General features: G+C 42.5%; 1 protein-coding gene and 1 long non-coding RNA gene across 2 annotated transcripts in view; one reads left to right on the forward strand and one right to left on the reverse strand.

Moving 5' to 3' along the window:
* LOC117328486 (cytochrome b5 reductase 4-like) overlaps nt 1-13329 on the forward strand; it is a 102855-nt gene extending 89526 nt beyond the window's left edge. Inside the window, exons 11-17 of the mRNA XM_033886021.1 lie at nt 406-557; nt 5473-5505; nt 6179-6304; nt 10719-10859; nt 11985-12137; nt 12289-12436; nt 13226-13329. Coding sequence (XP_033741912.1) covers nt 406-557; nt 5473-5505; nt 6179-6304; nt 10719-10859; nt 11985-12137; nt 12289-12436; nt 13226-13316 — 844 coding nt within the window. The 3' untranslated portion in view covers nt 13317-13329. The remainder of the gene's footprint in view (nt 1-405; nt 558-5472; nt 5506-6178; nt 6305-10718; nt 10860-11984; nt 12138-12288; nt 12437-13225) is intronic.
* Nucleotides 13330-25192: 11863 nt separating this feature from the next.
* LOC117328191 lies at nt 25193-27935 on the reverse strand. The gene is made up of 3 exons (XR_004532922.1): nt 27539-27935; nt 26497-27478; nt 25193-26375 (listed from the first exon to the last, which is right to left on the reverse strand). It is a non-coding gene; the product is annotated as an uncharacterized LOC117328191 (long non-coding RNA).
* Between the last annotated feature and the right edge of the window lie 23 nt (nt 27936-27958).

The following is a 27958-nucleotide window of genomic DNA, read 5'->3' on the forward strand; positions in this document are numbered from 1 at the left end:
TTGATATATACATGTAGTTAATGTCCCATACACAGGTTTGATATATACATGTAGTTAATGTCCCATACACAGGTTTGATATATACATGTAGTTAATGTCCCATACACAGGTTTGATATATACGTGTAGTCAATGTCCCATACACAGGTTTGATATATACGTGTAGTTAATGTCCCATACACAGGTTTGATATATACGTGTAGTAAATGTCCCATACACAGGTTTGATATATACGTGTAGTAAATGTCCCATACACAGGTTTGATATATACGTGTAGTAAATGTCCCATACACAGGTTTGATATATACGTGTAGTAAATGTCCCATACACAGGTTTGATATATACATGTAGTTAATGTCCCATACACAGGTTTGATATAAAAATGTAGTTAATGTCCCATACACAGGTTTGATTGGTACCAGAATGATAAGACTGTAACCCTTGTGGTGTACACCAAATGGAAAGAGATGAGAAAGGAGAATATCATTATAGACAGAAATGGTCGCGACCTAACAGCTTGTGTGTACATAGAGGACCACACCTTCACTATACATATAGGTAGGTATATTTTTATTTACTCTGATTTTTTCTGTCAGTAGATAATCTCACCAAACAACTCTGCCCTGCAACACACAGGCAGACTCCACAAATTTCTCTGTCCCAAAAAATACAGATTCCACAAATCCTCTCTGTCCCCCAAAACACAGAAAGACTCAACAATTCCTCTTTGTCCCTTCACCAATCCTCCCTTTTCCACATACATAGTCCACAAATTCTCCCTGTCCCTCAACACTCAGACAGACTCCACTAATTCTCCCTGAACCTCAACACTCAGACAGACTCCACAAATTATCCCTGACCCTCAACACTCAGACAGACTCCACACAGTCTCCATGAAAATCAACACTCAGACTCCACACAGTCTCCCTGAACCTCAACACTCAGACTCCACAAATTCTCCCTGAACCTCAACACTCAGACTCCACACAGTCTCCCTGAACCTCAACACTCAGACAGACTCCACAAATCTCCCTGAACCTCAACACTCAGACAGACTCCACACAGTCTCCCTGAACCGCAACACTCAGACAGACTCCACACAGTCTCCCTGAACCTCAACACTCAGACTCCACACAGTCTCCCTGAACCTCAACACTCAGACTCCACAAATTCTCCCTGAACCTCAACACTCAGACTCCACACAGTCTCCCTGAACCTCAACACTCAGACTCCACACAGTCTCCCTGAACCTCAACACTCAGACTCCACAAATTATCCCTGAACCTCAACACTCGGACTCCACACAGTCTCCCTGAACCTCAACACTCAGACTCCACACAGTCTCCCTGAACCACAACACTCAGACTCCACAAATTCTCCCTGAACCTCAACACTCGGACTCCACACAGTCTCCCTGAACCTCAACACTCAGACGCCACACAGTCTCCCTGAACCTCAACACTCAGACAGACTCCACACAGTCTCCCTGAACCTCAACACTCAGACAGACTCCACTAATTCTCCCTGAACCTCAACACTCAGACAGACTCCACAAATTATCCCTGAACCTCAACACTCGGACTCCACACAGTCTCCCTGAACCTCAACACTCGGACTCCACACAGTCTCCCTGAACCTCAACACTCAGACTCCACACAGTCTCCCTGAACCTCAACACTCAGACAGACTCCACACAGTCTCCCTGAACCTCAACACTCAGACAGACTCCACACAGTCTCCCTGAACCTCAACACTCAGACAGACTCCACTAATTCTCCCTGAACCTCAACACTCAGACTCCACAAATTCTCCCTGAACCTCAAAACTCAGACTCCACAAATTCTCCCTGAACCTCAACATTCAGACTTCACAAATATTTTCTTCACCCCAGCGTGCAGACATTAAGAAAATCAAGTGCCCAGTAGTTTATCAGAGAGTAATTGTGTTAGTTTCACTAATACACCTGATTGAGAGTAATGTTCACCTGTCTGTAATGTTAACCTACTTGTGACGGTCACGTGTCCTCTCCCAGTAATCTGATAAACCTACTTGTGACGGTCACGTGTCCTCTCCCAGTAATCTGATAAACCTACTTGTGACGGTCACGTGTCCTCTCCCAGTAATCTGATAAGACACAGTCATCAATAGTGTTTCAGAATTAAGTGATGAAGATCAAAGTAGTGTTTTACTTGGTGATCGCTCAAATGTATATTTATCAAATAGAGAATGGAAAGCACTACTATTAAATATGTCTAGATATATCAATGGAATGTTGTACGAGATGGAGACTATATCATAATTAGCTAAATATATATAATATGAATATAAAAGTTCTTATTACAAGCTGCCAATTATTGTATAAGATAAAAACATATATATATATATTTTTTTTTTACAATTAGCCTTTTGTTTTGTACAAATATAACACAGTTATATATTGTAAGATATTTATTTTTCTAAATATTTATATACGAATCAATATGTATATTACCATCTTCAATATTAAGTCAGATCACATTGTATAAAATGTAAACTGTTTGACATACAAAATCTCTGTTAGAGAGGAAATAAAGAATGTCCGTCTGTCTGTCATCAGTGGTGTCTGGATTGTATTAGATGGACATTGGAGGATTATTTATCTCAGTCAAATCAAACTTCTCAAAGAAAATCCTTGATCTACTGCTAGCCTTTCCCCACCAAATCCCTTTTGTCAAAGTAAAACAAAAAAAGAAAACTGACATCAACTGACATTCCAGCCAGATCACACTTATCCAAGGAAAACAGAATCAGCCTGCTGTCTGGTGGTTTCAGTAATGTAATTAGAGATGTTTGTGATAGACTGGCCAGCTCACCAAATATGAATTTGATTTGATGAGCATGGATAATAATCCTGAATGTAGGCAGATGATCAGGGCTGGTCAAGTCTAGACTCATTGTTGTATAGTAGTGGTGTTAGAAACACTTGTTTATAGAGTTTGGTTATCCCCCGGGGTAGTAGTGGTGTTAGAAACACTTGTTTATAGAGTTTGGTTATCCCCCGGGGTAGTAGTGGTGTTAGAAACACTTGTTTATAGAGTTTGGTTATCCCCGGGGTAGTAGTGGTGTTAGAAACACTTGTCTATAGAGTTTGGTTATCCCCCGGGGTAGTAGTGGTGTTAGAAACACTTGTTTATAGAGTTTGGTTATAGGGCTGGGTATTGCGGACCAAAACCGTATTGCAATATATTGCAATATTCAACAGAAACTTGCAATACGTATTGCAATATTATTGACCTTAGTACCATCAACTTGCTCGTCGTCCGCCATTTTTCGTTTCTAGTAAACAATCATAATCTCAAAAGTGCTTGATTTTAACGTAGATGTCCCATACGGCCAAGCGCTTTAGAGACAACGAAACAAGCGCCCCACCAATACGACATAATGACGTTCTCGTGTGTTTCTTTCACGTTTACATAAGTAATTTACGCTATTGGTGCCAACACATAATGTTAAATCAGTGATTAATATGCCTTTTTGTTAACCATCGCGATATACCGGTTTCCAGGGTTTGTGTACCGGTATATCGTATCGACCTGCCAAATTCGCGGTATACCGGTATTTCGATATTATCGCGCACCTCTATTTGGTTATCCCCGGGGTAGTAGTGGTGTTAGAAACACTTGTTTATAGAGTTTGGTTATCCCCCGGGGTAGTAGTGGTGTTAGAAACACTTGTTTATAGAGTTTGGTTATCCCCCGGGGTAGTAGTGGTGTTAGAAACACTTGTCTATAGAGTTTGGTTATCCCCCGGGGTAGTAGTCGTGTTAGAAACACTTGTTTATAGAGTTTGGTTATCCCCCGGGTAGTAGTGGTGTTAGAAACACTTGTTTATAGAGTTTGGTTATCCCCGGGGTAGTAGTGGTGTTAGAAACACTTGTTTATAGAGTTTGGTTATCCCCGGGGTAGTAGTGGTGTTAGAAACACTTGTCTATAGAGTTTGGTTATCCCCGGGGTAGTAGTGGTGTTAGAAACACTTGTTTATAGAGTTTGGTTATCCCCGGGGTAGTAGTGGTGTTAGAAACACTTGTTTATAGAGTTTGGTTATCCCCCGGGGTAGTAGTGGTGTTAGAAACACTTGTCTATAGAGTTTGGTTATCCCCGGGGTAGTAGTGGTGTTAGAAACACTTGTCTATAGAGTTTGGTTATCCCCCGGGTAGTAGTGGTGTTAGAAACACTTGTCTATAGAGTTTGGTTATCCCTGGGGTAGTAGTGGTGTTAGAAACACTTGTTTATAGAGTTTGGTTATCCCCCAGGGTAGTAGTGGTGTTAGAAACACTTGTTTATAGAGTTTGGTTATCCCCGGGGTAGAAGTCGTGTTAGAAACACTTGTCTATAGAGTTTGGTTATCCCCCGGGGTAGTAGTCGTGTTAGAAACACTTGTTTATAGAGTTTGGTTATCCCCCGGGGTAGTAGTGGTGTTAGAAACACTTGTTTATAGAGTTTGGTTATCCCCCGGGGTAGTAGTGGTGTTAGAAACACTTGTTTATAGAGTTTGGTTATCCCCCGGGGTAGTAGTCGTGTTAGAAACACTTGTTTATAGAGTTTGGTTATCCCCCGGGGTAGTAGTGGTGTTAGAAACACTTGTTTATAGAGTTTGGTTATCCCCGGGGTACATGTAGTAGTGGTGTTAGAAACACTTGTTTATAGAGTTTGGTTATCCCCGGGGTAGTAGTGGTGTTAGAAACACTTGTTTATAGAGTTTGGTTATCCCCGGGGTAGTAGTGGTGTTAGAAACACTTGTTTATAGAGTTTGGTTATCCCCGGGGTAGTAGTGGTGTTAGAAACACTTGTTTATAGAGTTTGGTTATCCCCGGGGTAGTAGTCGTGTTAGAAACACTTGTTTATAGAGTTTGGTTATCCCCGGGGTAGTAGTGGTGTTAGAAACACTTGTTTATAGAGTTTGGTTATCCCCGGGGTAGTAGTGGTGTTAGAAACACTTGTTTATAGAGTTTGGTTATCCCCGGGGTAGTAGTCGTGTTAGAAACACTTGTTTATAGAGTTTGGTTATCCCCCGGGTAGTAGTGGTGTTAGAAACACTTGCTTATAGAGTTTGGTTATCCCCGGGGTAGTAGTAGTGTTAGAAACACTTGTTTATAGAGTTTGGTTATCCCCTGGGTAGTAGTGGTGTTAGAAACACTTGTTTATAGAGTTTGGTTATCCCCCGGGGTAGTAGTGGTGTTAGAAACACTTGTTTATAGAGTTTGGTTATCCCCGGGGTAGTAGTGGTGTTAGAAACACTTGTTTATAGAGTTTGGTTATCCCCCGGGGTAGTAGTCGTGTTAGAAACACTTGTTTATAGAGTTTGGTTATCCCTGGGGTAGTAGTGGTGTTACAAACACTTGTTTATAGAGTTTGGTTATCCCCTGAAATTGTCCTCTCATAGATGACTGAAATACATTGCCTTTGTTTATTAAATATAATTTGGTACATTTCAGATTTAGAAGATGACATCTCTGATGATTACGAAGGTAATAACTCTATATATATAATTATCTTTTCCCAAAGAAATCTGATTTTGAGGGTCACCTTAGTCAATATCCTATTCTAATTGCCTTCTGTCATACGGCGTGTTTCCAAAACAATTTTATGTTTTTCACTTTTCCTTCAAAACCACTGAACCAATTTTAATAAAATTTTGCAAAAAATGGCCAAGATCAACAAAAATTGTATATTATGATGGGCAGGGCCAAAAAGGGACTGGAATATTTCAGAACTCAGGTGGCCATTAAAGCCCATGGGCCTCATCATGTTACAATTATATATGTGTGTTTACTGTGAATATACTGAAGTAACCATAAATTATTCTTTGTTTACTGTGAATATACTGAATTAACCATGAATTATTCTTTGCTTACTGTGAATATACTGAAGTAACCATAAATTATTCTTTGTTTACTGTGAATATACTGAATTAACCATGAAGTATTCTTTGTTTACTGTGAATATACTGAAATAACCATGAATTACTCCATGTGTTTACTGTGAATATACTGACATAACCATTAATGATTTTGTGTGTTTACTCTGAATTTATTTACTGAATTAATTTTGAATTATTCTGTGTGTTTACTGTGAATATGCTGAATTAATTGTGAATTTACTCTTCATGTGTGACCTATAGTTTTGTTTGTTGTTTTACAGTGACGGTACAGAAACAGTCAGGGAAGACAGAGTTGGTATTACAGAAACAGACAACTGGGCAGCAGTGGCGAGGGCTGGGCAAGTTCCTGGACGGACATAACACCTACATACCTACAAATGATAAAGGTGTTGTATTGCTTAAGACTGTATCAGAGATCGACCTCATAGAGCTGCTGTACAGGGTTGATATGAGGCATATAACAACATAAATAATTGATACTATTTTTTGTCTTCACTGAAAAATCACAAAGTGTGGTGTTACTTTCCTGGTGGTGGCACATTTCACATCGCTCAAAAGCTCATATAGTAGACACTTCACAACACCAATCAGTTACAGTATATCATCCAGTTTTTAGCTCACCTGGCCCTACAAGTCCTGAATGCCTGTATGGATTTTGATCAAATTTGGTCTAGAGCATTATTTGGCAATGGAGATCAAACGTTGTATAAATGGATGGTGTGGCTACCCTAGGGCTGGAGGGGTGGGGCCCAATAGGGGAAATTGAGGTTTGTCCTTTAAATTCATACTAGTCTTGAACAACTGAATTTATTTTGTTGAAATTTGGTCTGGAGCATAACTGGGTAAAGAAAATCTAATGTTGTATAAGTGGAGGATGTGACCCTATTAGGAGTGGGACAAAGGGGGCCTAATAGGGGAGTATAGCTCAAATAGTTTTGCAAAATTGCTATAAGAATGCTATTGATTCTCAAATTAAAATTGATTTATTGTAAAACTGAAACAAACTGTAATATATCTTGACAAATTATCTTCTTATTTCTTAAGTGTAATAATTAGATGAATTTTTAGAAAAAACGTATAAAATCTTTTTTCCTTGTTCTTTTCATTTCAAATGTAAAACATGTTATCAATACATATAAATTTGTTTAACTATGATATATAACATCGGTTTTCTTCTCATATCTTAGGAAGAGTGATATTTTTGGGTAAAAAACTGCATGTTAAGGGAATTTTAAGAAAATATCATTTTGAGAAATTTGCTTTTGTAAAGCATTAGTTGCTTATACCTGTATTACATAATTATATAGGATGCTCACTATAGCTACTTCTATAACATTTATAGGGTGCTCACTAGCTACTTCTATAACATTTATACAGTGCTCACTAGCTACTTCTATAACATTTATACAGTACTCACTAGCTACTTCTATAACATTTATAGGGTGCTCACTAGCTACTTCTATAACATTTATACAGTGCTCACTAGCTACTTCTATAACATTTATAGGGTGCTCACTAGCTACTTCTATAACATTTATACAGTGCTCACTAGCTACTTCTATAACATTTATACAGTACTCACTAGCTACTTCTATAACATTTATAGGGTGCTCACTAGCTACTTCTATAACATTTATACAGTACTCACTAGCTACTTCTATAACATTTATACAGTGCTCACTAGCTACTTCTATAACATTTATACAGTACTCACTAGCTACTTCTATAACATTTATAGGGTGCTCACTAGCTACTTCTATAACATTTATACAGTGCTCACTAGCTACTTCTATAACATTTATACAGTACTCACTAGCTACTTCTATAACATTTATAGGGTGCTCACTAGCTACTTCTATAACATTTATACAGTGCTCACTAGCTACTTCTATAACATTTATACAGTGCTCACTAGCTACTTCTATAACATATATAGTGTGCTCACTAGCTACTTCTATAACATTTATACAGTGCTCACTAGCTACTTCTATAACATTTATAGGGTGCTCACTAGCTACTTCTATAACATTTATAGGGTGCTCACTAGCTACTTCTATAACATTTATAGGGTGCTCAATAGCTACTTCTATAACATTTATAGGGTGCTCACTAGCTACTTCTATAACATTTATACAGTGCTCACTAGCTACTTCTATAACATTTATACAGTGCTCACTAGCTACTTCTATAACATTTATACAGTGCTCACTAGCTACTTCTATAACATTTATACAGTGTTCACTAGCTACTTCTATAACATTTATAGTGTGCTCACTAGCTACTTCTATAACATTTATACAGTGTTCACTAGCTACTTCTATAGCATTTATAGGGTGCTCACTAGCTACTTCTATAACATTTATACAGTGTTCACTAGCTACTTCTATAACATTTATAGTGTGCTCACTAGCTACTTCTATAACATTTATACGGTGCTCACTAGCTACTTCTATAACATTTATACAGTGCTCACTAGCTACTTCTATAACATTTATAGGGTGCTCACTAGCTACTTCTATAACATTTATAGGGTGCTCACTAGCTACTTCTATAACATTTATACAGTGCTCACTAGCTACTTCTATAACATTTATACCGTGCTCACTAGCTACTTCTATAACATTTATACCGTGCTCACTAGCTACTTCTATAACATTTATAGGGTGCTCACTAGCTACTTCTATAACATTTATAGAGAGCTCACTAGCTACTTCTATAACATTTATACAGTGCTCACTAGCTACTTCTATAACATTTATACAGTACTCACTAGCTACTTCTATAACATTTATACAGTACTCACTAGATACTTCTATAACATTTATAGAGTGCTCACTAGCTACTTCTATAACATTTATACAGTGCTCACTAGCTACTTCTATAACATTTATACAGTACTCACTAGCTACTTCTATAACATTTATACGATGCTCACTAGCTACTTCTATAACATTTATACCGTGCTCACTAGCTACTTCTATAACATTTATAGGATGCTCACTAGCTACTTCTATAACATTTATACCGCGCTCACTAGCTACTTCTATAACATTTATACAGTGTTCACTAGCTACTTCTATAACATTTATACAGTACTCACTAGCTACTTCTATAACATTTATAGAGTGCTCACTAGCTACTTCTATAACATTTATACAGTGCTCACTAGCTACTTCTATAACATTTATAGGGTGCTCACTAGCTACTTCTATAACATTTATAGGGTGCTCACTAGCTACTTCTATAACATTTATACAGTGCTCACTAGCTACTTCTATAACATTTATACAGTGCTCACTAGCTACTTCTATAACATTTATAGAGTGCTCACTAGCTACTTCTATAACATATATATGGTGCTCACTAGCTACTTCTATAACATTTATAGAGTGCTCACTAGCTACTTCTATAACATATATGGTGCTCACTAGCTACTTCTATAACATTTATACAGTGCTCACTAGCTACTTCTATAACATTTATAGAGTGCTCACTAGCTACTTCTATAACATATATATGGTGCTCACTAGCTACTTCTATAACATTTATACCGTGCTCACTAGCTACTTCTATAACATTTATAGGGTGCTCACTAGCTACTTCTATAAGATATATAGGGTGCTAACTAGCTACTTCTATAACATTTATAGAGTGCTCACTAGTTACTTCTATAACATTTATAGGATGCTCACTAGTTACTTCTATAACATTTATATGGTACATGTGCTCACTAGTTACTTCTATAACATTTAAAGGGTACTCACTAGCTATTTCTAGATTAGTATGGAAGGTAGTTTGGTTGTTTTTTAGCACATCATCTGATCGCCATGCATTCCTTGTCCATCATTAATCTGTTCCTCCCTCTTTCATCCGTCCGTATACAATTCTTGTTATCACTATTCCTTGAGAAGTACTGGATGGACCTTTTTCAAATTCTATATGTAAGGTTCCCCTTGGTCCCTTGTTCTGCTCTTTTGCTTGTGTGACAATGAAAGTTATCTTTATTTCATGAGAAGTACTGATTTGGTCTCAACTTTCATATGTAAGTTTCCCAAGGTCCATACCTGTGTCCTGAAGATTTTGAGACTGATCCGAAAATTTAAATAGCTTACAGGCGGGCATATTGGATTTTGATAATGAAAATTGGTTATCGCTATTTCTTGAGAAAGACTGAAAAGATCTTTTTCAAATTTCATATGTATGTGTGGAATGTGTAGTTGCTATAAACCATGTAATTGTTGTTCCCAAGGTCTGGTGTATAGATGCTGCCATGTGGAATCTGTTGTTCCTATAAACCATGTAATTGTTGTTCCCTAGGTCTGGTGTATAGATGCTGCCATGTGGAATCTGTAGTTCCTATAAACCATGTAATTGTTGTTCCCTAGGTCTGGTGTATAGACGCTGCCATGTGGAATCTGTTGTTCCTATAAACCATGTAATTGTTGTTCCCTAGGTCTGGTGTATAGATGCTGCCATGTGGAATCTGTTGTTCCTATAAACCATGTAAAATGTAATTGTTGTTCTCTAGGTCTGGTGTATAGATGCTGCCATGTGGAATGTGTTTTTCCTATAAACCATGTAATTGTTGTTCCCTAGGTCTGGTGTATAGATGCTGCCATGTGGAATCTGTTGTTCCTATAAACCATGTAATTGTTGTTCCCTAGGTCTGGTGTATAGATGCTGCCATGTGGAATCTGTAGTTCCTATAAACCATGTAATTGTTGTTCTCTAGGTCTGGTGTATAGATGCTGCCTTGTGGAATCTGTAGTTCCTATAAACCATGTAATTGTTGTTCCCTAGGTCTGGTGTATAGATGCTGCCATGTGGAATCTCTTGTTCGAATAAACCATGACACCAAGCTGTTATGTGTTAGTCTGCCTCCTGGGACCTGTATGTGTGTACCTGTCGGTTATCACGTACATATACGTCACGAAGTGGAGGGTAAGTATTATATATACCTGTATGTGTGTACCTGTCGGTTATCACGTACATATACGTCACGAAGTGGAGGGTAAGTATTATATATACCTGTATGTGTGTACCTGTCGGTTATCACGTACATATACGTCACGAAGTGGAGGGTAAGTATTATATATACCTGTATGTGTGTACCTGTCGGTTATCACGTACATATACGTCACGAAGTGGAGGGTAAGTATTATATATACCTGTATGTGTGTACCTGTCGGTTATCACGTACATATACGTCACGAAGTGGAGGGTAAGTATTATATACACATCATGTATACCTGTATGTTTGTTATATATGTATATTTATCTGTTTGTAGATAAGTATCTTATACTGAAAACAGTTGATAGATCGTAGTTATACACTTAAAGAGTGTCATCCTCTGTTATAATGACTTGTTTTAACAGGTGTGATGGAAGATTGTAGTTATACACTTAACGAGTGTCATCCTATGTTATACTGACTTGTTTTACCAGGTGAGATGGTAGATCGTAGTTATACACTTAACGAGTGTCATCCTCTGTTATACTGACTTGTTTTACCAGGTGTGATGGTAGATCGTAGTTATACACTTAACGAGTGTCATCCTCTGTTATATTGACTTGTTTTACCAGGTGAGATGATAGATCGTAGTTATACACTTAACGAGTGTCATCCTCTGTTATACTGACTTGTTTTACCAGGTGAGATGGTAGATCGTAGTTATACACTTAACGAGTGTCATCCTCTGTTATAATGACTTGTTTTAACAGGTGTGATGGAAGATTGTAGTTATACACTTAACGAGTGTCACCCTCTGTTATACTGACTTGTTTTACCAGGTGAGATGGTAGATCGTAGTTATACACTTAACGAGTGTCATCCTCTGTTATACTGACTTGTTTTACCAGGTGAGATGGTAGATCGTAGTTATACACTTAACGAGTGTCATCCTCTGTTATACTGACTTGTTTTACCAGGTGAGATGGTAGATCGTAGTTATACACTTAACGAGTGTCATCCTCTGTTATAATGACTTGTTTTACCAGGTGAGATGGTAGATCGTAATTATACACTTAACGAGTGTCATCCTCTGTTATAATGACTTGTTTTACCAGGTGTGATGGTAGATCGTAGTTACACCCTTGTTCAGCCCTCACTCGGGTCACCAGACACTGACCATCGGCTATCACAAGGAAAAGTGTTCTACTTGATGATCAAGATTTACAAAAACGGAGCTTTGACTCCATGGATAGACTCATTAAAGCCAGGTAAGATTTAAAACATCATATTGAAATATTTCCTGCAAGTTGTCAAAGACTTAAAATATAATTAAAAGAATTAAAGTATTTAGTCACAGAAGGACTTAAGAGAAAAAATAGCCAAATAAATAACTAACTTGATTATGATGTTGTATCTTAGGTGATACTATAGAAGTCAGCCAGTATGACGGAAACTTTAATGAAAGTCGCCTAGCAGGACAAGGTGACCTCATCATGTATGCTGCTGGAACAGGCTTCACACCGATGGTTGGCCTCATCAACCACTGTATATCACAGAACATCAATAGGTAAGGTTACTTCACCCCCATACTGAGCCTCATCAACCACTGTATATCACAGAACACCAATAGGTAAGGTTACTTCACCCCCTTACTGAGCCTCATCAACTACTGTTTATCACATAATACCTGTATGTAAGGTTACTTCACCCCCATACTGAGCCTCATCAACTACTGTTTATCACATAATACCTGTATGTAAGGTTACTTCACCCCCATACTGAGCCTCATCTACCACTGTTTATCACATAATACCTGTATGTAAGGTTACTTCACCCCCATACTGAGCCTCATCAACTGCTCTAGGTAAGGTACATTGCATTTCTGTGCTTTATTTAGCTACTACATGATACCATTGATAGTTGAAAGTTTTCTATTGCTATTTCTTGAAACGTTCTGAAAGGATTTGTTTTAATTTTGAGGCTGATCGAGAAACAGGATTGCAAACAGGTCACCATTACATTTTTACAAATATATTTTGTTCTTCCTTTATCTCAGAAATTTCCTGATGGATGTTTCTAAATTTCATGTTTAATGTTGGTTAAAATTGAATAATCAATCAATGCTGAGGTCACCAGGTCACAGATCAAGGTGGCTGCCATCTTGGATTTCTACTAAAATCCAAGATGGTTGACGTACGTAGCTTCTGCTTGATGGTAATGGGGGCTCTCTATCGGACATAACGAAAGCTAGAACTTCACTGACCTTTGCTTTGTTAAAGTTTTATGTAGTTCATAGAATTTGATGTTAAGTATGTGTCTCCATATATTACTTAGACATCTTTAATCATTTTTCCAGGAAGGTGAAATTAATGTTTTTCAATAAGACTGAAGATGATATATTATGGAGGGAACACCTAGACAGCATATCAGTCAAACATGAGTGGTAAGTAACTGATAGATCCACAGCCATACAGTCAGGGAAGTAACATCTGAGGTGTGGGAGGGGACAGTCATACAGTCAGGGAGGTAACATCTGAGGTGTGGGAGGGGGACAGTCATACAGTCAGGGAGGTAACATCTGAGGTGTGGGAGGAGGACAGCCATACAGTCAGGGAGGTAACATCTGAGGTGTGGGAGGAGGACAGCCATACAGTCAGGGAGGTAACATCTCAGGTGTGGGAGGGGGACAGCCATACAGTCAGGGAGGTAACATCTGAGGTGTGGGAGGGGGACAGTCATACAGTCAGGGAGGTAACATCTGAGGTGTGGGAGGGGGACAGTCATACAGTCAGGGAGGTAACATCTGAGGTGTGGGAGGAGGACAGCCATACAGTCAGGGAGGTAGCATCTGAGGTGTGGGAAGGGGACAGCCATACAGTCAGGGAGGTAACATCTGAGGTGTGGGAGAGGGACAGTCATACAGTCAGGGAGGTAACATCTGAGGTGTGGGAGGGGGACAGCCATACAGTCAGGGAGGTAACATCTGAGGTGTGGGAGGGGGACAGTCATACAGTCAGGGAGGTAACATCTGAGGTGTGGGAGGGGGACAGCCATACAGTCAGGGAGGTAACATCTGAGGTGTAGGAGGGGGACAGCCATACAGTCAGGGAGGTAACATCTGAGGTGTGGGAGGGGGACAGTCATACAGTCAGGGAGGTAACATCTGAGGTGTGGGAGGAGGACAGCCATACAGTCAGGGAGGTAACATCTGAGGTGTGGGAGGAGGACAGCCATACAGTCAGGGAGGTAACATCTGAGGTGTGGGAGGAGGACAGCCATACAGCCAGGGAGGTAACATCTGAGGTGTGGGAGGGGGACAGTCATACAGTCAGGGAGGTAACATCTGAGGTGTGGGAGGGGGACAGTCATACAGTCAGGGAGGTAACATCTGAGGTGTGTGTGTGGGGGGACAGCCATACAGTCAGGGAGGTAACATCTGAGGTGTGGGAGGGGGACAGCCATACAGTCAGGGAGGTAACATCTGAGGTGTGGGAGGGGGACAGCCATACAGTCAGGGAAGTAACATCTGAGGTGTGGGAGGGGGACAGTCATACAGTCAGGGAGGTAACATCTGAGGTGTGGGAGGGGGACAGTCATACAGTCAAGGAGGTAACATCTGAGGTGTGGGAGGGGGACAGCCATACAGTCAGTGAGGTAACATCTGAGGTGTGGGAGGGGGACAGCCATACAGTCAGGGAGGTAACATCTGAGGTGTGGGAGGGGACAGCCATACAGTCAGGGAGGTAACATCTGAGGTGTGGGAGGGGGACAGTCATACAGTCAGGGAGGTAACATCTGAGGTGTGGAGGGGGACAGCCATACAGTCAGGGAGGTAACATCTGAGGTGTGGGAGGGGACAGCCATACAGTCAGGGAGGTAACATCTGAGGTGTGGGAGGGGGACAGCCATACAGTCAGGGAGGTAACATCTGAGGTGTGGGAGGGGGACAGTCATACAGTCAGGGAGGTAACATCTGAGGTGTGGGAGGGGACAGTCATACAGTCAGGGAGATAACATCTGAGGTGTTGGAGGAGGACAGCCATACAGTCAGGGAGGTAACATCTGAGGTGTGGGGAGGGGGACAGCCATACAGTCAGGGAGGTAACATCTGAGGTGTGGGAGGGGGCCAGCCATACAGTCAGGGAGGTAACATCTGAGGTGTGGGAAGGGGGACAGTCCATAAACAGTCAGTGAGGGTAACATCTGAGGTGTGGGAGGGGGACAGCCATACAGGTCAGGGAGGTAACATCTGAGTGTATGGGAGGGGGACAGCCATACAGTCATGGAGGTAACATCTGAGGTGTGGGAGGGGTGACAGTCATACAGTCAGGGAGGTAACATCTGAGGTGTGGGAGGGGGACAGCCATACAGTCGGGAGGTAACATCTGAGGTGTGGGAGGGGGACAGCCATACAGTCAGTGAGGTAACATCTGAGGTTTGGGAGGGGGACAGCCATACAGTCAGGGAGGGTACATCTGAGGTGTGGGAGGGGGACAGTCATACAGTCAGGGAGGGGTAACATCTGAGGTGTGGGAGGGGGGACAGCCATACCAGTCAGGAGGTAACATCTGAGGTGTGTGAGGGGGACAGCCAATACAGTCAGTGAGTGGTAAAACATTCTGAGGTGTGGGAAGGGGACAGCCATACAGGCAGGGAGGTAACATCTGAGGTGTGGGAGGGGACAGCCATACAGTCAGGGTGGTAACATCTGAGGTGTGGGGGGGGGGGGGGGGGGGGGGACAGCCATACAGTCAGTGAGGTAACATCTGAGGTGTGGGAGGGGGACAGTCATACAGTCAGGGGAGGTAACATCTGAGGTGTGGGAGAGGGACAGTCATACAGTCAGGGGAGGTAACATCTGAGGTGTGGGGAGGGGGACAGCCATACAGTCAGGGAAGTAACATCTGAGGTGTGGGAGGGGGACAGTCATACAGTCAGGGAGGTAACATCTGAGGTGTGGGAGGGGGACAGCCATACAGTCAGGGAGGTAACATCTGAGGTGTGGGAGGGGGGGCAGTCATACAGTCAGGGGGGTAACATCTGTGGTGTGGGAGGGGGACAGCCATACAGCAGGGAGGTGGGGAAACATGAGGGTGGGGAAAGGGGGGGAAAACCATACAGGAAAGGGGGGGGGTTAAAATGAGGTGTGGGAGGGGGGCAGTCATACAGCCAGGGAGGGGTAACCCCTTGAACGGGGGTGGGAGGGGGGGCAGTAAAAAGCCCGGGAAGGTAACATTCCCGGGTGGGGGGGGAGGGGCAGCCTAAGTCAGGGCCGGGGGGGAAAATTTTGGGGGGGCCTCCGGGGTCTCCCGGGGGGGGAGGGGGAAAACCCCGTGGGGGGTAACATCTGAGGTGGGGAAGGGGAAAGCCATCAGGGCAGGGAGATTTTTTAAAAATCTGAGGGGTGGGAGGGGGACAGTAAAACAGTCAGGGCCCGGGGAAAAATCTGAGGTTTTGGGGAGGGGGACAGCCCTACAGTCAGGGGAGGTTTTGTAAAAAAATGTGGGTGGTAAAAATCTGAGGGGGAGGGGACAGTAAAACAGTTTAGGGGGGAAGGTAAAATCTGAGGGGTGGGGAGGGGGACCAGTCATACAGTCAGGGAGGTAAACATCCTGAGGTGTGGGGAGGGGGACAGCCATACAGTCAGGGAGGATAACAGCTGAGGTGTGGGAGGGGGGACAGTCATACAGTCAGGGAGTAACATCTGAGGTGTGGGAGGGGGACAGTGCCATACAGTCGATGGAGGATAACATCTGAGTGTGGTGGGGAGGGTGACAAGCCATACAGTCAGGGGAGGTAACATCTGAGGTTGTGTGGGAGGGGACAGTTCATACAGGTCGAGGAGGTAACATCTGAGGTGTGGGAGGGGAGACAAAAGCCAAATACAGTCAGGGAGGTAACATCTGAGGTGTGGGAAGGGGGACAGTCCTACAGTCAGGGAGGTAACATCTGAAGGTGTGGAAGGGGGACAGAGTCAACAGTACCAGTCGGGAGGTAACATCTGAGGTGTGGGAGGGGGACAGTCCATACAGTCAGGGAGGTAACATCTGAGGTGTGGGAGGGGACAGCCATACAGTCAGGGAGGTAACATCTGAGGTGGGTGGAGGGGGACAGTCATACAGTCAGGGAGGTAACATCTGAGGTGTGGGAGGGGACAGCCATACAGTCAGGGAGGTAACATCTGAGGTGTGGGAGGGGGACAGTCATACAGTCAGGGAGGTAACATCTGAGGTGTGGGAGGGGGACAGCCATACAGTCAGGGAGGTAACATCTGAGGTGTGGGGAGGGGGACAGTCATACAGTCAGGGAGGTAACATCTGAGGTGTGGGGAGGGGGACAGTCATACAGTCAGGGAGGTAACATCTGAGGTGTGGGAGGGGGACAGTCATACAGTCAGGGAGGTAACATCTGAGGTGTGGGGGGGGGGGACAGCCATACAGTCAGGGAGGTAACATCTGAGGTGTGGGAGGGGACAGTCATACAGTCAGGGAGGTAACATCTGAGGTGTGGGGAGGGGGACAGTCATACAGTCAGGGAGGTTAACATCTGAGGTGTGGGAGGGGGGACAGTTCATACAGTCAGGGAGGTAACATCTGAGGTGTGGGAGGGTGGACAGTCATACAGTCAGGGGGGTAACATCTGAGGTGTGGGAGGGGGACAGTCATACAGCCAGGGAGGTAACATCTGAGGTGTGGGGAGGGTGGACAGCCATACATTCAGGGGAGGTAACAATCTGAGGTGTGGGAGGGGGACGGTCATACAGTCAGGGAGGTAACATCTGAGTGTGGGGAGGGGACAGTCATACAGCCAGGGGGGGTAACATCTGAGGTGTGGGAGGGGGACGGTCATACAGTCCAGGGAGGTAACATCTGAGGTGTGGGAGGGGGACAGCCATACAGTCAGGGAGGTACATCTGAGGTGTGGGGAGGGGGACAAGCCATACAGTCAGTGAGGTAACAGTCTGAGGTGTGGGGGGGTAACTTAATCGGAGGGGTGGGAGGGGGACAAACCCTACGTCCCGGGAGGGGGGAAAAATCTGAGGTGGGGGGAGGGGGGGAAGGCCCTACAGTCAGGGGGGGGGGTAAAATCTGAGGGGGGGAGGGGGAGCCCAAAAGTAAAGGGGGGTAAATCTGAGGTGTGGGAGGGGGAAAAAACTTACCCGGTCCCGGGAAAGGGAAAATCGGTTGGGGGGGGGGCAGTTTATTAAAAGCAGGGGGGTTTTGGGTCGGGGAAAAACATCTGAGGTGTGGGGGAAGGGGGGGCAGCCCAAAAGTAAGGGGAGGGTAACATCTGAGGTGTGGAGGGGAAAAGCCAAAACAGTCAGGGATGGGAACATCTGAGGTTTTGGGAGGGGACAGTTAAAACAGTCAGGGAGCGTAAAATTGAGGTGTGGGGGGGGGACAGTCATACAGTAAGGGAGGTAACATCGAGGTGGGGGGGGGGGGGGCAGAAAACAGTCAGGGGGGGGTACATCTGAGGTGTGGGGGAGGGGGACAGTCATACAGTCAGGGGGGGTAACATCTGAGGTGTGGGAGGGGACAGTCATACAGTCAGTGAGGTAACATCTGAGGTGTGGGGAGGGGGACAGCCATACAGTCAGGAGGGTACATCTGAGGTGTGGGAGGGGGACAGTTATACAGTCAGGGAGGTACATCTGAGGTGTGGGAGGGGAACAGCCATACAGTCAGGGAAGGGTAAACTATTGAGGTGTGGGAGGGGCAGTCTACAGTCAGGGAGGTAACACTGAGGTGTGGGTAGGGGTAAGCCATACAGTCAGGGAGTAACATCTGAGGTGTGGGAGGGGGACGGCATACAGTCAGGGAGGTAAACATCTGAGGTGTGGGAGGGGGGCAGTCATACAGTCAGGGAAGTAACATCTGAGGTGTGGGAGGGGGACAGGTCATAACAGCCAGGAGGGTAACATCTGAGGTGTGGGAGGGGACAGCCATACAGTCAGGGAGGAAAATTGAGGTTGGAGGGGGACAGGGAAAACAGTCAAAGGAAAGGGGGGAACATCGGGGGTGGGGAGGGGGACGCCTACAGTAGGGAAAAGGGAAAAATCTGAGGTGTTGGGAGGGGCAGCCATACAGGGCCCGGGAGGGGGAACTTGAAGGGGGTGGGGGGGGGAAAGGGGGGGGAAGGGGGGGGGACGGGGGGCAGTTTATTTTCAGTCAGGGGGGGTTTGGGAAAAATCCTGAAAAGGTTTTGGGGGGGACAGCAACAGCCCGGGGGTAACATCCCGAGGGGGGTGGGAGGGGGACAGGCCCTTCAGTCAGGGGGAAAAAAAGACCCCCCCACCCCCCGGCGGTAAATCTGAGGTGTGGGAGGGGGGGACGATAAAGTCCCGGGAGGTTCCGGGTTGGCACGGGGGTGGGAGGGGGGGAAATTATTTCCAGTAAAGGGGGGTAAAATCGAGGGGTTTTGGGGGGGGACAGCCCTACAGTAAAAGGGGGGGGTAACCCTCGAAGGGGGGGAGGGGGGGCAGCCATTCAGTCAGGGATTTTTCGGGTTTGGGAACATTGAGGTGTGGGGGGGGGGACAGAAAAAGTAAGGGGGGGTTGGGGAAAAATATGAGGGGGGGGAGGGGACAGCCCTAAGTTTAGGGGAGGTAACATCGAAAGGTGTGGGAGGGGGGCAGCCATCAGTTTAGGGAGGTAAAATCTGAAAAGGGGTGGGAGGGGGAAAAGCCATACAATTTAGGGGGGGAAATCTGAGGGGTGGGAGGGGGACAGCCATACAGTCAGGGGAGGTAAAAAATCTGAGGTGTGGGAAAGGGGGCAGTCTTTAAATCAGGGAGGGGGGAAAAATCTGAGGTGGGGGAGGGGGGCAGCCCCTCAGTCAGGGGGGGTAACATTGAGGTGGGGAGGGGACAGCCCAAATTCCCGGGTTTTAAAAGGGAGGTAAAATCTGAGGTGTGGGGGGGGACAGCCCCTACAGTCAGGGAGGGGTAACATCTGAGGGTGTGGGGGGGGACAGTCATACAGTCAGGGGCCTAAAAAAACACTGAGGGTGGGAGGGGACAGCCCATTTTCAGTCGGGGAGGGGTTTAAAATCTGAGGGGTGGGGGGAAAGGGCCAAATTTTAGGGAAGGGGAAAAATTTTAGGTTTATTGGGGGGCACCATAAGCAAGGGGGTTGGGGGTTGGTGGGGGAAAAAAGCGAAATTTTGGGAGGGACAGGCAAAAGCAGGGGAGGTTAAAATTAATTTTTTTTTTGGGGGGAAGTTTTTTATTTTCGCAGGGGGCGATAAAGGAAAAGGGGGGGAATTGGGAAAGAGGCATTGGGGGGGATCAGGGCCCGTTAAGGGAGGGGGAAGGGAACTCGAGGTGGGGAGGGGACCCCCCCAAAACAGTTTCAAAAAGGGGAGGGAAAATTTTTAATTTGTTGGGGGGGTAGGGGCACAAAGTATATAAACATTCCCCCGGGGGTAAGGGGGAAACCATAATAATGGGAACCCCCCCTTTAGGGTTTTAAGGGGGAATGTTTGGAATTCCCCAGTTGATAAGGGGGAACCCGTTATAATGGACACCCCTAGTTCAAAAGGGGAAGTAAAGGGGAAACCCCGGAATTGAAATTTAAAGGGAAACGGGAATAAACCCCAATTTTTGGACCCTTGTAATATTGGTTAAAGCCGCCCCCCCTTGGTTGTTTCGAAAAAGTATTTTAAGGAAAAACCCTAAAAAAACTCCCCCGGGGGGGATCAGGCCAGATTAAAGGAATTTAAATCCCCAAATTTAAAAACCGGAAAAAACACTTGCCAAAAACCCCCTTAAAATTGGTGTTTTGGTCCTACCCCTTTTCCCAATAAATTATACAATAGTATTAATGGACCCCTTTTTTCAAACAACTCCCTTTAAATAGATATAGAACCAAAATTTTAATGGACACTCCCCCAGTTTTAAAATATCAGAAACCAGTATAAAAATGGACATCCCCTAAATAGAATCAGAAAAGTTATTAAATTTTAACTTCCTCAGTAATATCAGAACCAGGGGATATAAGGACACTTCCCCCAGTAGGGTATCAGAACCCTATTTTAATGGACACTCCCCCAGTAGGGTTTTAAAAACCAGGGATTAAGGACACTCCCTCAGTAGATATTCAGAACCAGTATATAATGGACACTTCCCCCAGTGATATCGAACCAGTATTTTAAAGGGGCACTTCCCCCAAATAGATATCAGGAAAACCAGTATTTTAATGGGACAAAAACCCCTCAGTAGAATTTAGAACTGTATTTTAAGGGGAAATTCCTCGTTTGATATCAGAACCAGTAATATAATGGACAAAAACCTCCCCAAACCCAATTTCCCCATAGATATCAGAACAGGATATAAAGGAAATTCCTAAAAAAACAACTCCCTATAGATATCCCGAACTAGGAAAAATGGAAACTTCACAAAAAAACTCTGAATTTTAATTTTAAGACCCTTTTTTAAAATTGGCCCTCCTAGGTTAAATATCAAACCCCAGTTTTTTAAAGGGGAAATCCCGTGGATAATCAGAAATAATTTTAATTGGTTAGTCCTCAGTTTGGGGTATCCGGAACCAAATATAATATCGGGCAAAACCCTAAGATTTAAAAAGGGGTATTTAAAATGGACCTTCCGCAGGAGAATTTTAATTTTTAAAAAACCGGTATTTTAAGGGCCACTCCCTCGGAGATTTAAACCCGTATTAAGGACCAGTCCCTTCCGGATATACAGGAAAGTTTACCTTGCCCAGGAGATTTTTCCAGGGAAACCAGGTATTTAATGGGGAAAATCCCCGGGTTTTAGGGGAATTCAGGGGAAAAATTTTTTGGACATTCCCCAAGGGGAATTTTCCAGAACCCAGGAGATTTTTGGGCATCCCCAAAACAACTTCCTCGGGAGTTTTGACCCCGGTATTAAGGAAAATTTTTTCCAAACAAAAACCCCAGGAGTTTTTCGAAAAAGGGTTTTTAAGGAGAATTTCCGGCATTTAAAATTTTTCCCCAGTTAAAATTTTCCCAATTCAAATTTTTTCTTTTCAGTTCTAAAGGGACATAGGAAAACAGTTGGGGATAACCTGATTTTTTTGGTTTAAAGCGGGGTTAACTTCAATCACAGGGGAAATTTTTTTGGGACCCGGTTTACGAAATTTCATGTAATTTTCTAAGGAAAGTTTAACCTTAACCTGGTTAAGGGGAACCAAAGTCCCAAAGGGGTTTTTCCTATTTCTTTTAAAGGGGAGTTACCTTAAGGTTTTAAAGGAAGGGGGTTTTTCCTGTACAGTTTTTAAAAAAGATTTAACCCTGGTAATCTAAGGAGATTTTTCCTGTACTGCTAAAAGGGGAGTTTACCTGTCCCGTCTACAGGAAAAAGGGAAAAGTTTTACCTGGATTCTCCCAAAAGGGATTTTTTCCGTACAGTTAAAAGGAAAATTTTACCGGATTCCTAAAGGAAGGGTTTACATGGAACTCTACAGGAGATTTTTTGGTACTTTTAAAGGAGATTTTCACTTTTTTTTTTTTTTTTTTTTTTTTTTTTTTTTTTTTTTTTTTTTTTTTTTTTTTTTTTTTTTAAAAAAAAAAAAAAAAAAAAAAAAAAAAAAAAAAAAAAAAAAAAAAAAAAAAAAAAAAAAAAAAAGGGTTTTTTAACAAGGGATTTTTTAAGCTTTTTTCCCCTTTTTGCTTTTTCCAGTCACAGGGAAGATTTTTACCTTGGCTACAAAAGTGTTAAAAAGGAAAAGGGAAATTGGGTTTTTTACCTTGGGAACCTTTAATTTTGGGTTTTTTACCCCAAAGCAAGAGTTTACCTGGATACTCTACAGGAGATTTTACCTGTACAGTCTACAGGAGAGTTTACCTGGATACTCTATAGGAGAGTTTACCTGGATACTCTACAGGAGAGTTTACCTGTACAGTCTACAGGAGAGTTTACCTGGATACTCTACAGGAGAGTTTACCTGTACAGTCTACAGGAGATTTTACCTGGATACTCTACAGGATAGTTTACCTGGATACTCTACAGGAGATTTTACCTGGATACTCTACAGGAGATTTTACCTGTACAGTCTACAGGAGATTTTACCTGGATACTCTACAGGAGATTTTACCTGTACAGTCTACAGGAGAGTTTACCTGGATACTCTACAGGAGAGTTTACCTGGATACTCTACAGGAGATTTTACCTGTACAGTCTACAGGAGAGTTTACCTGGATACTCTACAGGAGATTTTACCTGGATACTCTACAGGAGATTTTACCTGTACAGTCTAAAGGAGATTTTACCTGGATACTCTACAGGAGATTTTACTTGTACAGTCTAAAGGAGAGTTTACCTGTACAGTCTAAAGGAGATTTTTACCTGTACAGTCTAAAGGAGAGTTTACCTGTACAGTCTACAGGAGATTTTACCTGTACTGTCTATAGGAGAGTTTACCTGTACAGTCTAAAGGAGATTTTACCTGTACTGTCTAAAGGTGATTTTACCTGTACAGTCTAAAGGAGATTTTACCTGTACTGTCTAAAGGAGAGTTTACCTGTACTGTCTAAAGGAGAGTTTACCTGTACAGTTTAAAGGAGATTTTACCTGTACAGTCTACAGGAGATTTTACCTGTACTGTCTAAAGGAGAGTTTACCTGTGCAGTCTACAGAAAAGCTTACTTGTACAGTCTACAGGAGATTTTACCTGTACTGTCTAAAAGTGATTTTACCTGTACAGTCTAAAGGAGATTTTACCTGTACTGTCTAAAGGAGATTTTACCTGTACAGTCTACAGGAGATTTTACCTGTACTGTCTAAAGGAGAGTTTACCTGTACAGTCTACAGGAAAGCTTACCTGTACAGTCTACAGGAGATTTTACCTGTACAGTCTAAAGGAGAGTTTACCTGTATAGTATACGAGAGAGTTTATCCGGATAGTCTAAACGAGCGTTTATCTGGATAGTCTACAGGAAGGCTTACCTGGATAGTCTACAGCACAGTTTATCTGGACAGTCAACAGGAGAGTTTACAAAATAGTCTACAGTAAAGTCTAAAGGGTAGTCTACAAGAAAGTCTAAAGGGTAGTCTACAAGAAAGTCTAAAGGGTAGTCTACAAGAAAGTCTAAAGGGTAGTCTACAAGAAAGTCTAAAGGGTAGTCCACAGGATAGTTTACAAAATAGTCTACAAGAAAGTCTAAAGGGTAGTCTACAAGAAAGTCTAAAGGGTAGTCCACAGGAAAATCTAAATGATAGTCTACAGGATAGTTTACAAAATAGTCTATAGGAAAATCTTAAGGGTAGTCTATTGGAAAATCTAAATGGTAGTCTAAAGGAAAATATAAATGGTAGTCTTTTGGAAAATCTAAAAGGTAGTCCACAGGAAAATCTAAAGGGTAGTCTTTTGGAAAATCTAAAGGGTAGTCTTTTGGAAAATCTAAAAGGTAGTCTTTTGGAAAATCTAAAAGGTAGTCTTTTGGAAAATCTAAAGGGTAGTCTTTTGGAAAATCTAAATGGTAGTCTTTTGGAAAATCTAAAGGGTAGTCCACAGGAAAATCTAAAGGGTAGTCTATAGGAAAATCTAAAGGGTAGTCTATAGGAAAATCTAAAGGGTAGTCTATAGGAAAATATAAAGGGAAGTCTATAGGAAAATCTAAATGGTAGTCTATAGGAAAATCTAAAGGGTAGTCTATAGGAAAATCTAAATGGTAGTCTAGAGGAAAATCTAAAAGGTAGTCTAGAGGAAAATCTAAAAGGTAGTCTAGAGGAAAATCTAAAAGGTAGTCTAGAGGAAAATCTAAATGGTAGTCTAGAGGAAAATCTAAAAGGTAGTCTATAGGAAAATCTAAAAGGTAGTCTATTGGAAAATCTAAAGGGTAGTCTATTGGAAAATCTAAATGGTAGTCTATAGTAAAATCTAAAAGGTAGTCTACAAGACAGTCATATGGATAGTGTATGTAGATATGTTGTTCTGTCCATATATACTTGTCCAGTACAAAAGGTCCAGGACATTTTAAACAACCCTGTGGCACACCTTTTATAATATTCTAGTGCCAGGACTCTGTTATACAGAACTGTATTTGATACCTGGGGTATTTCAGCTTTGTGAGTTATCAGATTACATTAGTCTGTGTCCCCTGTACGGTAAAGGATATCTCCAGGACTCTGTTATACAGAACTGTATTTGATACCTGGGGTATTTCAGCTTTGTGAGTTATTAGATTATATTAGTCTGTGTCCCCTGTATGGTAAAGGATATCTCCAGGACTCTGTTATACAGAACTGTATTTGATACCTGGGGTATGTAAGAATTGTGAGTTGTTGGGTTCTATCAGTCTGTGTCCCCTGTATGGTAAAGGATATCTCCAGGACTCTGGACGTACTGTACAGATATATCTACTCTGGACGTACTGTACAGATATATCTACTCTGGAGGTACTGTACAGATATATCTACTCTGGACGTACTGTACAGATATATCTACTCTGGACGTACTGTACAGATATATCTACTCTGGACGTACTGTACAGATATATCTACTCTGGAGGTACTGGTAGCAGCTGGATTCTCTTTTGAGTTCTAGACAATGTGTATATATTAGTTTAGGTATTCAGGTAGGAAGAAATATTTTCAGAAGAAATCTAATTTCCACAAACATTATATTTTTACAAGAGAGTTCCGAAGAAAAGTGTTTTGGATTGATTTTAGCTGACCAACATTTTATTCCATGTTATGTTGTTTGTATGGTTCCAAGCTTAAAAAATCCATCAACTTTGACAAGATTTACACATAAACTCATGTGCCAATTACCTACAAGGGATCTTCATCAGTATACAGTTCAAACTGCTGGAGTTTAACATCACATAAGTACACACTGCTGGAGTTTAAGATTATGTAATTGGAGTTTGGCAGTATGTGAACAATTGATCACAAAACAATTATACATAACACATCATCTCTATTTTGTATTGTCATTAACATGGAAATCTACATTTACTACATATTAAGGAATCTATAATGATTTGTTTGAAGCAGCATTGATATGAAATCCATTCCCACTAGTCCTGTTGTTGGTAAGGGGAGATAACTCTCAGTTCCAGCCCTGGTGTCACCGACTTTTTGATTCCTTTAATAAGTGATCTCATCATTGACAAATTACACACATTATCATTTGCTTGTTACATTTTACATGAAGCTTTAGCTGGGATTAACTGTGTACTAGACACACCTGGTTACCTGTGTACTAGACACACCTGGTTACCTGTGTACTAGACACACCTGGTTACCCGAGTACTAGACACACCTGGTTACCCGAGTACTAGACACACCTGGTTACCCGAGTACTAGACACACCTGGTTACCCGAGTACTAGACACACCTGGTTACCTGTGTACTAGACACACCTGGTTACCCGAGTACTAGACACACCTGGTTACCCGTGTACTAGACACACCTGGTTATCTGTGTACTAGACACACGTGGTTACCTGTGTACTAGACACACCTGGTTATCTGAGTACTAGACACACCTGGTTACCTGAGTACTAGACACACCTGGTTACCTGTGTACTAGGACACACCTGGTTACCTGTGTACTAGACACATACCTGTGTACTAGACACACCTGGTTACCTGTGTACTAGACACACCTGGTTACCCTGAGTACTAGACACACCTAGTTACCTGTGTACTAGACACACCTGGTTACCCGAGTACTAGACACACCTGGTTACCTGTGTACTGCACATATGAGTACTTACACTATCTTGTTAATATGTTGTATGTATCTTAAAAAAATTCATATATTGTATGATAATTCAAATGATGAAGTTGATGAGGATTCAAGTTACAATGATCACAAGATGCTGTTCAATGCTGTCAACCCTAAATAATGAAACTGGATGTGTGTATCCTAGATATACACTGTGTACTAGACATAAATGGTTACCATGGTGGCAAATCACATGGTAGACATATGTTAGGGATCATTATTAAATTTAAATGGTATCATCAATACAGAGCAATAAACACAAAGCTATTGCAGTTGTAGAATTATCAGGCGACATCACTTTTTAGCTCACCTGCCCGATGGGCCACTTATGCTGTGGTGCAGCGTCCGTCATCTGGCCAGCCGGCCGTCCATCCGGCTGTCCATCCGGCCGTCCATCCCTTCAGCGTCAACTTTTTCCTTTTAACAACTTAACAGCCCAGGGACTTCACCTTTGCTGGGGTGAAGTATTACCAAGTTTGTTCAAATGAATGACCTTGACCTGCATTAAAGGTCACAGGGGTCAGATAGGCTTAAATCTTTAAACAATGATTTCTCAATAGTCAAGAGACTCCATGACCTGATGTTAGGCCAATGATATGCTGGAATGAAGGACTAGAAAATTTATTGACTTGAATAAACCTAATCTACTCAACTATTTGAATAAAATGGTAATCAGAATAGTATCTGCAGGAATGACTTAGATCAACTTCAAAGTTGCTGTAGAGCCAGGTGAGCGATACAGGCCCATTGGGCCTTGTTACAGAAATCCACCTGGAACAGAATTCAATTCATGTAATCACTTTACTAATTAAAATTGAAAGTTCATCAACTCATTATGTCGACAATTTACAGTACCCTGGGCTCAGCTCATCACATCCCTTGAGGATGACCTACCTTGAGTATGACCTAGCTACCTTGAGAAGCTGTTTATGACATATCTAGAGTATGACCTACCTTGAGTAGCTGTTTATGACATATCTCGAGTATGACCTACCTTGAGTAGCTGTTTATGACATACCTCGAGAATGACCTACCTTGAGTAGCTGTTTATGACATACCTCGAGGATGACCTACCTTGAGTGTCTGTTTATGACATATCTCGAGTATGACCTACATTTAGTAGTTGTTTATGACATATCTCTAGTATGACCTACCTTGAGTATGATCTACCTTGAGTAGCTGTTTATGACATAACTCGAGTATGATCTACCTTGAGTAGCTGTTTTATGACATATCTCGATTATGACCTATCTTTAGTAGCTGTTTATGACATATCTCGAGTATGACCTATCTTGAGTAGCTGTTTATGACATACTTCAAGTATGACCTATCTTGAGTAGCTGTTTATGACATATCTATGCAATGATATGACTA

Source organism: Pecten maximus, chromosome 5 (genome assembly GCF_902652985.1).
Source record: "Pecten maximus chromosome 5, xPecMax1.1, whole genome shotgun sequence".
Classification (NCBI taxonomy): Eukaryota; Metazoa; Mollusca; class Bivalvia; order Pectinida; family Pectinidae; genus Pecten; species Pecten maximus.